At 31.3% G+C, this 16,045-nt stretch overlaps 1 protein-coding gene across 1 annotated transcript; it reads right to left on the reverse strand.

Moving 5' to 3' along the window:
• Positions 1-47: 47 nt before the first annotated feature.
• On the reverse strand, positions 48-15,355 carry LOC135831476 (uncharacterized). Its single transcript, XM_065343989.1, has 6 exons — positions 13,296-15,355; positions 6,467-6,592; positions 5,307-5,987; positions 3,787-4,013; positions 3,641-3,693; positions 48-3,534 (listed from the first exon to the last, which is right to left on the reverse strand). The coding sequence occupies exons 1-6, from the start codon at positions 13,683-13,685 to the stop codon at positions 3,371-3,373; spliced, it is 1,641 nt and encodes a 546-aa protein (XP_065200061.1). The 5' UTR covers positions 13,686-15,355; the 3' UTR covers positions 48-3,370.
• Positions 15,356-16,045: the final 690 nt, after the last annotated feature.

The following is a 16,045-nucleotide window of genomic DNA, read 5'->3' on the forward strand; positions in this document are numbered from 1 at the left end:
ATTGTACATTATGGCAAAACTTTAACGAAATCAACTGTTTTCTGACGTAAATTCCGCGACGTATATATTTGAAATTGAAACAATGAAAATGCGACAATTTGAGCATGCTTTGTTTTGCGATATGAATAAGTATATCTGCGAGCGAGTTGGTCGACAAATGTAATTGGTAAAATTAAAATAAAAAAATCGTTAAATTTTTTCCATATTATCGCAAAAATTTTAATTTTAATTTTTTATTACGCAATTGTTCGTTGTGTAAAAAAAATAATCTACTTACATTGTTCAATCGCATTTATATCACAATAATTAAATAGAATTAAATAACGAAAATCAGTCATATTTCAAATTATAATTATCTAATTAATTATTATATAGCATTCTTAAAATAAAATCACAAATTTTTTCAAGTTTTCATTTTTTAAAAATTTGATGTTTTAAATAAACAAATTATATTTATACATCTATATAGGTACCTTACCTACTAATAAGTATTAGAAATTTATGAAAGCATGAAAAAATACAAAACGTATTGCTACTGTTGTCCCCTCCCCCCCCCCCCCCCCAGGAAATGAGTCATTTTGCTGCATGACTGTTTGACTGTTTTTTTTTTTGCAGTCTTGGTGAACTCACAACAAATAAGGGAACATAAAAAAGTATTAGGTACCTACTTTAAGCCAAAATTCCTGTTACGTTTATCAATTTTTTTTTTAATAAAAAATTTTTGTGCACTTTTTTCCAATCTTAAAATTAATTCTTAACAGTTACTAAAAAAATTCTACCTACCTCAAGATGAAATTGAATTTCTAATATGAATGTGTCCCAGAGAGAAAATAATTCTTTCCCTCTTCCCTTCATTTCAAAATTTTGAAAGGATTGAAAAAATATTTTTCGAAATTTAAAAATAAATCTTGATTTTTTTACATTTTTATTTTTCAAAGCTTCAGTAAAAATTTTATGCGGTCGTCGTGGAGAACCTGTAAGATGATTTTCAACTTTTTCAAGGAGAGCCACAAATAAGATTGGCAATTTTATCATTACTAAACAAATAGGTAAATAGTTTTCTGTTTCGTGAAGGAAAATTATTTACCAATCGTTTAGGGAGCATTAATTTGGAAAAAATATTGATTTTCAAAGATGAAAAACAAAAAAAATTATAATTGCCGAACAAGTGACCTTTTAAAATTTTTCTTTTTGTTACATTTAAAAAAAAAAAAACAAAAACAAAAAAAACACACATACACACATAATTTTAAACCATTTTTAAGTTAGATCTTAATTTTTCCAATTTTAAGATTATTTTTTCCAAGAAAAGGGGAGTGGGTATATTGCTTGTTTCAGTTTTGTTTCAAACCCCCCTCCCCCACTTCTATCTGTGCTGGACGGTATTGTAGAAATCAAGCTTTCATTGCTGAATCAATAGTAAAAAGGGATTTGACTTTGACATCATAAATCAACATAACGTTGTGGTATTTGTTGAAAAAGTGTATTTTCAATTTTTATTTTTAGAAGAATAAAAAAGTATCTATTCTGTACTTTCATCGTAACTACCATGAATTCTACTTGAAAAGCAGAAAAATATCTCATGATGTGATTCTCCACGACACAATAGCATGGCAAAAATGTTCTCAGAGGGTTAGGGGGGGGGGTTCAAAAAAAAATTAAGGCATGAAAGAAATCAAAAAATTGTATTTTAAAAATGTTTCCAAAATGATTTTTCTAAAAAACTGGTTTTTTTTTAATTAAAAAAATTAGATGGCTACTTACTTTTTAAAAAACAAATTAACTGTACATTTTAAAGGTTGTACTGGGGAGGGGGTTGGTGAGGTTACTTTATTGTTACCAAGAATAACGACAATTTTTTGTTCATTTTATGGACTTTTTGACAATTTTTTTTACTTACCCCCTTTTGACAAAAATAAGCCATTCATTACATTTGCTTGTAAAGGTGAAAAATTATGAATGAGTCTAAACAAAACTATTCTATTTTTTAAATTTGGAAATCGATTAAACTACCAGACATTTTTTCTGCAGATTCAAATTGATCTTTATTCACCTATAAAAATTTTATGAAGAGCTCTGAAAACTGAAACATTGACTTTCGATAGAAAAAAATCCACTTTGCTCTTTTTGATTTCTTTCCAATTGATGTTTAGTTTTCGACTTTTTTCATCTGCCTTCATCCCCTCCTAAAAATTTGGGCACCCACGAATTTTGAGTCGAGGTCGACCTCCCTCTCTCTAATTTAATCTCAAACTGAATTCAAGTCCCAAATTTGAGGTATTTTGTTAAAATGCCTTCGGTTGGGTCGATGATCTTAATTTTTCGATTGTTGCTTTTGTTTTTGTTGCTAGAGGTGGTCATGTTTTGCTCTATAAATTTTAGCTCAAAATCAAACAATGGACATTCCCTATTTTTTCCCTGTTTATGTATAGAGGTCGAAGATTATCATTTTTCAAACAAAAGTCATCGAATTTTTCTTTGAAAATCTGAATGCTCAATGCCATTAATAAATTCACAAGATTCAGATCGATAGCATTACCCATTTCAAAGTAAAACGCGTCTGAAATTTTGAACTCACTATATAGACGTACATATCGTAAGACGTACCTAGATAATTATCTAGGTATCTTTTCTCAGAGCTCTTCACATTTTGGGTAAAATTTCCACGCGTCAAAACTTATTAGTCGAGTGGAATGCTCATCATGTAGAAAAAAAATGTAGGTAGGTATAGTCTATTGTATACGTGCTTCAAAAGCAACTTGTGTAATTTAAGTCGTTGTCATGTGTAAAGCACTAAACGATAACGAAGTTGTACTAAAACGTGAAATTTTAATTAAAATATTTCTAATACGTAATATGAAGAGTGTTTTGGTCACATTTTCCAAAATTTCATCGGATGATGCAACAAATCTAAAATCACGTGAGTGTTGAACTTTGAGTGGGTGCGGATTAATTTTGATATACTTAAAGGGACAAGTAAATTCATTCGATCTCGAAGGTCATTTTCTTCCATGTAACGTAATTCGTCCGATGTGATATCGAATGATGCTATTTTCTTTATTTTTTACCCTCATTTTTCCGCATGGAATCAGTGAATATTATTCTTATGTAATTAGGTATAATTATGCGGATCATTTGTCTTTGGCGATTGAATAACACGTCGTTTTCTCGAATTTCAAATTATGCAAGTAACATCACAATATTAAAAAATAAAAAAAATAAGAAATAGTAACCAAAACACCAGAAAATGAAAAAGTCAGTAGGTACCTACATTTAAAAAAATCTAATATATTTTTAAAATGTTTCCTCTCAGTTTTTCCAAAAATAAAAAATTTTCTATAACAAAAAACAATAATTGACCTAATTAAAATTAAATTTCATGAGCCAACGATTTCAACATCAAATCAGCGGCGTAATTTAGAAAAAAACTAATAATCCTCAAGTTGTATACTTTCTGCGATATCTGTTGCTTCTCATTTTCAGTTAATTTACTTTCTACAGCTCCTAGCTCTTGAGCCTTTAATACCAAATTAACTGAAATCACAACGGGAATATTGTCATTAAGTTCGCAAATAACCAAGTGTACCGCCAAATTCCAAAGTTATTAAGTATTCGACGTAATTATAATAATCTCATTTACCTGCTTGTTGTTCCAAAAAATCTTCTTCGTTCGAAATAGATATGCAATTTTTTCTAAATGATCAAAATAATTAGGTATCTCGTTAATGAAATTTTACGCGAAAACCTTATACAGTAATCAGCGAGGTTTATCTAATGTACCGTTACCTTTTTCTGGATATCGCGTATTTAACAGGATTAAAAATAATTTCCGAGATTTTGCTTAAATAGGGACAGCATTTTGTTGAAATGTTGAAATTTGATTTCTCTTCGGGTGTTGTTTCGTTGGTACATTCTGTCGAGTTACTTTCCATCGCATCGAATCTCGCAATGTTTTCGCTTAAATTGAATTTCACATCGTCGTCGGTGAATTTTTGAGTGAAGAATTCCATGCACTGAAAAAAAAAATACGTAGTAAAAAAGATTATGTTTTTTACCTTTATTTATATCGGACTTTTAATACGATTTCTAGACGATGTTATGAAACTTCGGTAGGTATTTTTGCTCCGCAGCTTTCTCTTTATCTTGCTATAGCTTCAATAAGCTTTTGTCGAAAGCTCTAAATATTTTATATCCGCTATTTCCGAGTGCGCAACAGTGAATTTTGTGGAAAATGTTGATAACCTTACAGGTAGGTATGTACCTATGATTTTATGAATTGTTCTTGCGAGTAATGTGGATTCATTTTCGAGGTTTTTACGGTTACCTAACAGAAGTTTACGGTTGCGATGAAATCATATTTAGGTACCTAATAAAAAGTTTAATCTGTTTGCATATGGTCGTCGTACTTGATTTTTGAAAAACTCCATAGAATGAAATTGATTTTTAGATCGAGTCTGTTTTTTTTTTCATCATTTAATTTTTTGGCAATTTTTTGAACTTACATGATAAAAAAGATCAATATTTCTTATGTTATTCTATAACAGCGATCTGATAATTTACTTGGAAATTCTGCAGGCTAAACATGAAACGTGTAAATAAATGATCTGATAATTTACTTGGAAATTCTGCAGGCCAAAGATGAAACAACACAAGGTGTAAATAAATAAGGTAAATTATTCAGAAATTTCAATCGTCATGCCACAAAAAAGATTTCACATATTCTCAAAATTTTTTCCATTGAAGTGAAACATGTTGAAAATTGATAAAGTTTTGCCATAATTCCTCAAAATATTGCGGAAAATTGATTTAAATAGGTATTCTAAAAAAATATATCATTCTCTCAATTTTTTATTTTTTGCCAATTTTAAAAAAAATTATATACCTATTTTTTTTATAAAAATTTTTTATTTTTGTTTTCACTTTGGTTTTTAAAAATAAGTAAGTACTTAAGCACCTATGAATGTTTGAATTTCTGCTATTCGATTTTAATTCAACTTACGAAACTGAGAAGCGACAACTCAAAGCACATAACTGTGAATAGATTTGCCTACTTAAAGATTTGAAGTAACTCGTCGGTCAAGTTGTTATTCGGTATGATGGACGGTAATTTTTGTATTAGGGTTGAAAGTTTGTAAGAACGCAGGTGGACATCCCCTTCTTTTATGATACTAGTTTCCAAATACCGGATATAAGAGAAGCACAAGGTTGATAGCATTGATAAAATTGGCTCGCATAATCACGTGTAATATTTAGATTTTCAATCAAGAACAGATTTGCTTAGATTTTAATTTAGAAAAAAAACGTACTTGTTCATTCGGTGGTTGCATCCGTTGAATTAAACTATCGTTGGATGATTCTGCTCGACAAGCTGCAAAATTGGCTTCAATATCACAATTTTCACGCGGAGTACTGGTGAGAAAATCAACCGAATCTCTGGGATCATACGTCACGTCACATGGATCAACATTCACCCTAGGTCTGACAATTTTTCTAGTAAATTTTCGTTTACGTTTCCTAATTCTCATTCTGTCGGTATTAAAATCGTCATTTAGAGAAATAGGTGTCATTAGAGTATTTTGTTGCGTAATTGAATCAGCAGCATTCGAGTTAGAGTTAAAGTTAATGGTTACATTAGGAGTTACAATGCAGTCTTTAGTTTCGTTAAATATGTTATTGTTATTTTCAAATGTTTTTCTACTACTCGATACGTCCGTTGATTTATTCTCGTACGGTTCGGTTTTCGAAGTAGGGTAACACTCGAAAATATTATTGTCAACTCGCGTAATGGTTTTATTCTTTGAAAGTTCGTTTAATGAATTCGAAGTATCGTTAATTGCGCTATTCTGTAATGCCGAATCATGTGACGATGACGATGATGCTAATGGCGAATGTTTGCGATCTTCGGTAATTCGTTTTTGACAATCGACGCAGCATAACAGGAATTTCGTTACCGCTTCTCGAGGCAGAAAAGCGTACGTTTCGGTGATCTGGAATACACAACATGAGATTTAAATTAGGTACAATTGAATGTTGTAGACTACCTACTCGTACAGTACAATTGCATTGTCAGTAATTGCAATAGAACGCCTGAAGTTTCGGGAAATTTACCATACCTACTCGTGTATTCGTGCTAATAATAGGAATGTTGAATTATTCCTTGAGAAAGCACACTATGCTATATCTTTTGACTGCCTCAAAAAGTGTTGCATATTTTATAAGTTAAGGGAATACCTGTCTACATTTGATAAAACTTGAATAACTAGCTGTAACGTCAGCATAATGAAAAACTTTTCGCAGTTGATGAAAGATTGCGAATTATTTTAAAATATGAATAATTTCGAGCTTTTTAAAATAAAAAATTGTTTGAAAGACTGCGCAGATACATTCAAAACAAACTAACATAGTGTTAGGTAGGTACTTTAGATGATTTGAAAGTAGAAATGAATATTCAAAACATCAAACTAACCGATTTATGAGTTCGTTTCTGACCAGCATGTTGAATTCCACGAGCACCTTCGTTCACATGTACGTTGTAAATGATGTCGAAAAAATTTTCAACGATGGCCACTTTCTTGTATTTTATACCCTCGTCCTGTAATGAAACAAAAAAAATATTTACTTTTCTTCGGCGATTTAAAATTGCTCTTGCGGCAGCTGAAAATTTATTCTTATAAGTTCGACATTCCGAATCGACTAGGGCAGATGAATCACAAATTCGAGGTGACAGAGTGGAAATAACATTTTTTCAAAAATTTTAAACCTCAAATTCAAAACAAAAATCCAAAATCGTCAATTTTTGCAAAAAATTACTTTAAAAATAAGTATTTTTGACTCGATCTGGACCCTCCAGCATGTCTTCAGCAGGAGTTTATTTTCCTCTAGCGATTTCAAATCTCTCCTGAAAACATTTTAATCAATTTGGCGGGAGAAAATTTAATCCTGCCATTTTGAAAATTGAAAATCCCACAAAATTTCATGAAAAGAAAGTTTTGGGAAGCGGAAATTAACGCTGCAATCCAATTTATACACGCTATTAAGTCGACTGCTGGTGGGTTTGAGTCATTTTGTGGCCACCAGCGACTTTTTGAAAATTCTTGGAGCCTCCAGTAGATTTTTGAAACTTGAAATTTCTACAAAATTTTATCAAATGGAGTTGAAAAGCTGAAATTCATTCTGTAAACTAATTTTAATATACTATGAAGTCGACTGCAAGTAAATTTCAAGTTGTTTTGTAGACATCAGCGAGTTTTTAGAAATTACTAGAGCCTCCAGTAAATTTTTGAATCTTGCAATTTCTACAAAACAAAATTTCATCAAATGGAGTTGGAAAGCCGAAAGTTGATTCGGATAGATTTTGTGACATTTTTTGAAAAACAGAAGATTCTAAAAATCTACTGGAGGCTCCAAAATGGATTGAAACTGCCTGCGATCCACCTCAGAATAATGTCAAAAATGGGATGTCTCTGTTTGGTAAAATTTTATGGGAATTTTGAGAGTTTATAAATCTACTGGAGGCTCCGGTTATTTCCAAAAAGTCGCTGGAGGCTCCAAAACAACTTGAAATCTACCGGTAGTCTTCTTCATAATGCATTAAAATTAGTTTACAGAGTAAATTTTAGCTTTCCAACTGCTTTTGATGAAATTTTGTGGAAATTTCAAATTTCAAAAATCTGCTGGAAGCTCCAGAACTGCTCAAAATGGTTTGAAACAGTTTCTAATCGATTTGGCAGGTTGAAAATAGGATATATTCCAAATTTCATCCTTCTAGATCAAATTTTAGTTCAATCACTTAACCTATTAAATTAAAATGATGATGAGAGTTTCGAGCTGTTTCAGAGCCTCCAGTGGATTTTTGAAATTTAGTCTAGTAGTGTAGGTATTCTTGGACATTTTTATTTTTTTTTTATTTTTCTTTATCCGAAACCTGGAAAACTGCCACAATAGAAATTGGAGGTTGGCACCCAGGCTCACAAATGCTTCTTTAGAATTAAAAAAACTAACGAAAAATTCGAAAAAAATTGAATGATATTGTGATTTTTAGAAGATATTTTATTGCTTTAACTCTCTTTCTAAAAAAAAAATAAAATGAAAAAAATGCTTTCTAGCTCATGACTGGAAAATATATGTACATTTAGATGAATATCGCGATAATTTAAATGAAATATCCATTTTCATTCCATTTTCTAGTAATTCCTAAACTTTATTATTTTTATCAAAAATTGAAAAAATTCGAATATTTTCACGATTAATACGTCAGTAAAATTCTGTAACACGAAAATTACTCGTACGTGTAGCTTGATATAAGCTTACACCAATAAATACTATTTTCAACCCCTAGGATAAAATATTTCCAACAAATTATCTTGGGACTTGGAATGGTCAAGCTTACGAGATGAAATAAAATGAAAAAAGTTCAACTAGACCATTTTTCCATTCGGTTATCTGATGTCAGTTTCCATTTTTTATACCTAGTAAAACATTTTAAGCTGTAATTTGACATAAAAAGGGCTTTTATCATCAAAAAAAGAGACAGAAAGAGGGAACAGAGAGAAGAAGAGAAAATTATATAGCGAAACTGCGTTGCGTTCTTGTTTCAAATAAACGCAGTTCAGTTGATCTTAAAGTGTTTTGAATTATAACACTTTTTCAACTTATTACAAATTCATGACACGTAATCTTCTGAAAATTAAAAATTATGAATTATAGCTTTTTAAAAAGGGTGAACAGTATGGCTACATAGCCGAGAAGAAGGGAATTATTTATTTTGCAACATTAAACAAATAGCTTTTGGCTTTCGGATGTATATTAATTTTCAAGGGTTCAGTAGTTCACAAACCGAGTATCACACTTTTTCCAATCTACTAAGCATACCTATCTTTTTTCACCTCATTACTTTTTTTTAAATGCCTACCTACCTGTCCTCTATACCAATTTACCAACAAGCGGAAATCTAAATAGCTCTTTTAAATGGTTTAATTCTACCCAGAGATGAATGATATTTTATATTAATGTATTCAAAGGACGAATTATTGAAAATCACGACTATAAAGCAAAATTTAATACCGGAACAAACCAAACTAAACTCAGCTTATCTTGCCATTTTCGTTATGAACTTTATGAAAATAAGGACCATCGCCAACAACACAAACATTTTGTAAACTTCCTTACGCATTATTAGTCGATAGTGCTTTGGTATAGTTTTAACTTTTGTACCAGAAATAACCCTTAAAACTTTACTCAGTAATTAAAATTTCTATAGCTGTACACCATTATGTATAGAGTGGCTACTTCATCGTACTATCGTCGTAATATTTTTGTAAATAAAAATATAGGTACCTAGGTACCTAAAATTAATGAGGTTTTTTTCAACTTGGCCAAAATTCATAAAATAACTTTTTAGCGATTTTTTTCCATTATACACGTAGGTATAGGTACCTACTTGGTTGTTATTCATATTGCATTTTTAATAATAATTTATGTTATATTAATGAAGTTGAATAAAATCGATATTCCAAGATATAGGTAGGCACTCGCATCACATTGTAAGAATTTCAACCTTCTTCCCTTACAAAAAAATAAAACGTTTTCCCACCTTTTTTTTTTTTACATGGCGGAAAATCGTTTTTAGTTGGCGCGAACTAAAAGTGAGCACGTTTAGCGAAATGTTTCTCTCCTAAGTTTTGATAATAAGTTTAAAAGTTGGATATGACGCGACGCAAGTATCAAAAAAAAAAAAAGTTATGGCGTTTAATTTACTGTTATGCAAACTAATTACATTCGCCATAAATGAAAGGACCTCGTTCACCTCAAAAGTTTTCCAATTCTGGCAAGATTTTTATTGCGAAAAATTTTCAATATAGTACCTATCCTAAACTTAATAACATGAATGATTAATGGTAGTTCGCCACTAAAGATGTTGCTCTGCGCAAATTTAACACCACGTTAATTACCTATACATACTTCGAGAGTAATGCGAGAATTTTCTCAGAAAAAAAATCATCGAAAATACATCTGTCTTTCTGACTATCCTATATGAATTTTGCACGAAAATCAGGTGACAAAAATGCCTGCCCAAGTAAATGAAAAAGTAGATACATATGCGAAAAAAGTGAAAATAAAGCACCATATTACGAGTAATGTTATTATTTTTCACTTTTTTTTGGTAAAATTGTTCAATTTTGGATGCTCAAGGATTTATCAGTAGGTTGTAGGCCTTTGTATATTTTAAAATTAAGAAAAAAGTATGATGAATAAGGTGTATTAAAACATGAACACGTTTTCAAAATGGATTGGCGATAGAATATGTGATTGTAAACTTTAGATAATGAAACCTGTTAGTTGGGTAGGGTAGCTTAAGAATGAAACTGATTATTATAGGGGAAGGGTATGTGACTAATAGGCCAACTTGTACGTAATAGAATAACATTGAGGCATAAATACGAACCTATTAACAATATGCAAATTTAAATGCAACAAAACAGCAACAAGAACTGTGTGAAAATGTAGGAGTTTCGCTTAGTTGTATTCAAAATTTAAGGTGCATGTCTCGTTAAGTTTGACGGATCAAATTGAAAATTGAAGGGTTCATTTAGAACGCACCTACATATGTCAAAGCTGAACTCGACACTTTGGTTGAATATTTTTATAGAAAAAATCTCGAGAAATGAAATTAATCCATCGTATTTTCGGGTACTCGATTTGTTTATTTAAATCGAATTTGTTTCCAAAACTTGGTCTTGAGCTTTCATTGAAGCTTTGAAAAAATTTTCATTGACGCTTTTTTGAACCAGCCCCTCAACTGGGTCATGTATTTTTTTTCAAGTAGATATAAAAAGATTGAATCATGGGCTCCTGTGTGAGTTTGTTTGATTTTTAACAAAAAATTCTCAAGAATTTTTATTTTCTTATTTTTCCATCCTCCTTTCCCTCTACAATAGCAAAATCTTTAAACTGAAAAAAAAAAACGCCAAGAAAATGCATTTGAGTAATTCTCAAAAAAAAGTCAATTTTGATATGCATAATTTTGAAAAACTAAAATCATTTTTTTGGAAAATTTCAAGTGGGAATCATTTGTATACGTGTCCCAGATCCCTTTTCTAGTGTTGGCCTCAATTCAATCCCCCCGGTGTGGGCCCTGACCCCCCCTAAAACGGCGATAATTAGGATTCGACCCTTATCGATGGGTAATGTGACGATTGATATGTTTTTGAGGTCGTAGAATTCGAATCTGGAGTTATTTTAGAGGTGGGGAGTGAGGCGTGGGGAGAGGGAAAATGTCAAATTTTGCTTATATAATTGCGTAATATGTCGATATGATGTTTTTGAGGCCACAAAGTTCGAATCTGGACTAATTTTTTTGGTGGGGGTGGTGGCGAGGTGTAGGGAGGGGAAAATGTCAAATTTTGCTTGTATTATCGTGTAATATCTCGACTAGCGCGATAAAAGTACGGCTGTCTGAAATTTGGACAAGCCGAAGAACAATCTCAACGTTTTTTTGTTTCTAGCCTTACTTACTGGACATTATTTGATTTTTAACACGTAATAAATGTGTACTTATCATGTAGAATAAGTTCCCTTTCTCAATTATCGTTTTTGGCGGCTTCATCAGGGTAAATAAAAAGGCAAGCCGAAGGACATATTTTTTTCCACACATCAAAACTTCACAGATTAATACGATTAGAACGAGCTGTTAAGTAGGGCTTTAAAAAAACGGTGCGGGGTAAGATTTCTATGAGAACAGTGAACCAGTTCAGCCACTCACCAGATGAGAAAAAAATGTTGGATTGGGAAGTCAGCAAAAATAATTAAAAATTGCTCTAAAATTGGCGCAAAAACTGTGAGACAGTTTTCAAATGTGAAATGTGAGCTTCCTATGGACTTATTGAGATTGCAATTTGCACAATAATATACCTTAGTGTTCTATGATGATGACTTGATGAGAATGTGTCAATTTTTCCAAAAAAAAAAAAAGGATTTTATAACGCTTTATAACAGTCATTTATTTTCAAAAATATGGTGTGAGACAGGCAAGTCGAAGGACATTTGGGGTATAAAATCGAATGTACACCAATGAAAGGGGGGCTGAACAGCTCAATATCAAGTGTAAAATGTGAGGGAGGTGATGCTTGTATGGACCAACAAAAAAAATCATGCTAAAACCATTGAGAAATTTGCTGTGGACACAAAATTTACTACTTTTTGAGAATTACCCATTACCAAATTTTGAATTAAATTTCATTATTTTTTCGATTTTTGAAGAATTTTTGAATTTTAAACATGGATAAATTTTCATGAAAAATTGTAGATATTTGAATTCATTAATTTAACCAACGACGTTAAAAACCAACATCTAAAGAAGTATAATTTACTTATGCTCATACCTGTCCATTAAACAGAATCGATTTTTATGTCAAATTGCCTATACCCCCGTATATTTTACCTATAAACAGCAACAAGTAGGTATTAATTTTTAATTACTCAGCTACAGGCCCAACCAATCGCTAAAAAGATTTATTGTGGTCTTGACGTGAAAACTTTTTGCGTAAAAAAGTTGATTTCTTTGAAAAAGGCCTGCGGTTATTTCTAAATTTATTTCGATTTAATTTTTCGTCGCCGCATTAAAGAGAAAGCCTTGTTTATAGAACGGTAATTATTTTTCATCGTCTCGAAGAACGTATCGGTTTTTAAGAAAATAAATAAATACAGCCAGTGAAAGCGAACAAATTTTTTTCTCGAATCGAAATTCGAAACACCCGAACGAAGAAGTTTTATAAGGTTTTCACAGATGTTGTAGTGAAAGGAAAGATATAGAGATGAAGAAGAGGGGGTGAAGATGGTCTACTCGAATAATAGTTTTGAAATATGCGAAAAAGTGGATGATAAATTTGCCTTTACACAGAAGTTATTATTGCATATTAAACAAATTACGACGAATTTTATCATATACGAAGACATTTTAGTGCAGTAAAGTTATACGTTAAAGTTTCTTTTTTTTTTACGTAGAATTAAAAGAAATTATATATAAGACGCTTTGAAAAATTTTTCCAACAGGTAACTTATCACTTTTAGTATTGAAATGTTATCCTTATGGAATTACACGAACGTTATAAATTCACAAAATGGGTTAAATTTTTAAGCCATTCTTAATGCAAGAAGCCTGGATAGAGATACGTAGGCGTGATAAAAAAAAACTCGCGACGATAATTTTATCTCAATATTAATGGTTGTTTTCCATTTAGCTAACATGATTTTTAAATTGGGTGAAAAAATTTTTTTTAAAATAAAAAACAATTTACCTTTTTATCCAAAACGTAGAGCGTTTTATTATCCCCTTCGGATTCCAGTTTGAACCCTTTGCACTTCATCCAGAATCGAAATTTCGAGTTTTCCGCGCAGTTTTTTATCTCGCCACGAAGAGTTTTCACAATTCTTTCGTACTTTTTCGCCGTTATGGTTTTTGTTTTCGATGCATCTCTGTACGTTTCCAAAACCCATTGTTGAAATTTCTTCTTCATTTCGAGTGTGTTAGTTTGAACGAACTTCCTGTTATCGACATTTTGTTCGCTGGGTTTCTCCAGTGTCGTTCGATGATATTCCGAATTTATTGTTAGATTCAAAGCGCCTAGATTTGGCTCGTTTGAAATTTTCATTCGTTTCGGCGACGATTCCACCACGCATTCGTCCATGTTTGAAAAAAAAAGAAGAAATGATTAATAAACTAATTCTACGTTAAATTATAAAGCGATTTTTAAAATTAAAAAGCCGAAAGCGAAAGCGTATAAGCATGCAGCGGACTACTTCAATTTTTTAAAACTTTTCAACTTTCTTTCCCCAAACTATCGAAACACTCGTCGACTAATCGTTTTATAAACAATTTGCGAATACTTCGATAGATTCGAATAAAATGCTATTTCGCTACTTTTTTTTCTTTCTGTAAGGCGAAGTAATAAAATGAAAAAAACTTTTCAAAGCGTAACTTTCTTTAATTTAGATTCGATTTCTTAATTTCTTTTTCGCACACTCGATCTAGATACCTATTTAAAATTTCAGTTTTAATTTACACGAGTTGTAAGAGCACTTGATTTTATTTCGGATCAAAATAGCGTGAAAAGTTTAATCTAAAGAAATTATCTTCATCTAGAACTACACGAATAAGCTGAAAAAAGACGCATGCATTAAAAGAGCATTCGCAAAAGCCAGCTAATTATAAATATTCAGATAAACTTTGAAAGATATTCCAATTATTTCAACCGAATAATGCAGCAAGTTGAAAAAACACGCGAATAAAAAAAACTCGCACTCAGAAGTTTTCCACCATCGCGCGAATATAGTTATCAACGATTTGTATGCACTTTGATGACAATTTTCTTTCAAAATTCAAAACTAAACTGAAGGTTGAAAAGTAAAATTGTCTCGACATGAGTGTTTTCCTTCTTTTTTCGCTTCTTCTCTCTCAGCCGAGCTAATTAATTCAGTTTGAAGTAGTCGTGTAACGGGTTAGCTGCATAAAAAGGTCAAGTTTACGTGCCAAAATAGAAGGGTTCGGGTTTTCGCTCCTCCTTAAAACGGATTTCTAGAAAGGGATGGGCATTATGATCAAACGGTACACAAATCTTATACACGAATGAATATCATACGTGTGTTTTTATTCGCCGAGATTTTCAAAAGGATATTTTTTCAAGGAGGAGAAACACATCAATGGCTTTTCTGAAGAATTAAGATTTTTTTAAAGAAAATTTCAAAGTTAATTTTATCGTAGTTTTTTTTTCTCTCGCTCAGATAAGGGCTTGGAAAAAAAGTTTTAAAGAGTTTGGCGTTTTGGATGGATGAATTGAAAACCGTGGTGTGGAAAAAAATCGCTGAGAAGTTGCGATTTCATTCGTATCTTACAAAATGACTCTTTGCTTTGCTTATAGTTTTCAATTTGAAATAAATCATTGGCGTGTAATCAAGTTAATGACGCGGATTTAATTCATCCAGATTTATTAATTTGAGAATTGTAGATTTTTTCAATGCTTTTCAACGACTAAACGTTTATTTATTCATATTTGCGTTCTCATTTTCTGGCTTTTGAAAGACGATGGGAAGTTTTCAATAAAAAGGAAAGAATTCCTGCTGTATTGATAATTTTAAAATGAATTCAGATTGAAAAAAAAAAGAATTACGAGACAGAAACTCATTGAGAAGTATAAATAGGTCAAAGACCTTTTCGAGACATTCGCGATTATTTGAAAAAAGAAACTATCCACAAAAGCGACTATAAAGATATAGGTACCTACCTAGACCTGCTATAATATTTACTGATAGTTGAAAGTTGATCTGGAATAGGTATCTACCCCTCGACATACTTTTAAGAATGTTTTCCAGTTCACCATTAGAAATCAGAAAAAGATGTGCCTGAAACATATGAACCATAAAAATTTTAGCGAAATGGTCACTCGAATAAAAAGTGACTCTTAAAGTTTTCCTTGAATTATTTCATCGTCGAAATTCACATAAAATTACATAGAACTTCGTTGAAACATATTGAAATGGTATAAAAATGTATTTTAAGAAGCGTCAAAATCATTTAAAACTACCAAATATCGGTGGATTGAATTTTGCCTATAATTTTGGTGAAATTTCATTATTTTCGTGGTGCAAAATGCAAATTGAATATGTATATCATATTCAACAATTATCCATCAAAATACATTCATTTGCCTTAAGAAATTAGGTATGGCAAGGCTACGCAGATCACATATTGCATGTCAAAATTGTTCCTTCATAAAGCAGCTCCAGAACCCATAGCTTTCGTTTTAGGAATTAATGGCAAGACTTCAGATGTGTCTACAATTGTACTTTTTTCAAAATTTAAAAGAAGAAACTTTCACTTACAGATTTCTTAACTTTGATTTCAAATTTTAAAAAAATTTTTGACATAGTATGGCCATAGAATCCTGGTCAAGTGGTTTTATCGGTAAAAATTTAATTTCACTTCCTTCGTTACAATTTATTACGAGGAACGAGATAAAAATAAAACGACAACTTCGGGCTCATTTCTTTT

The sequence above is a fragment of the Planococcus citri genome, chromosome 1, assembly GCF_950023065.1.
Source record: "Planococcus citri chromosome 1, ihPlaCitr1.1, whole genome shotgun sequence".
Taxonomy (NCBI): domain Eukaryota; kingdom Metazoa; phylum Arthropoda; class Insecta; order Hemiptera; family Pseudococcidae; genus Planococcus; species Planococcus citri.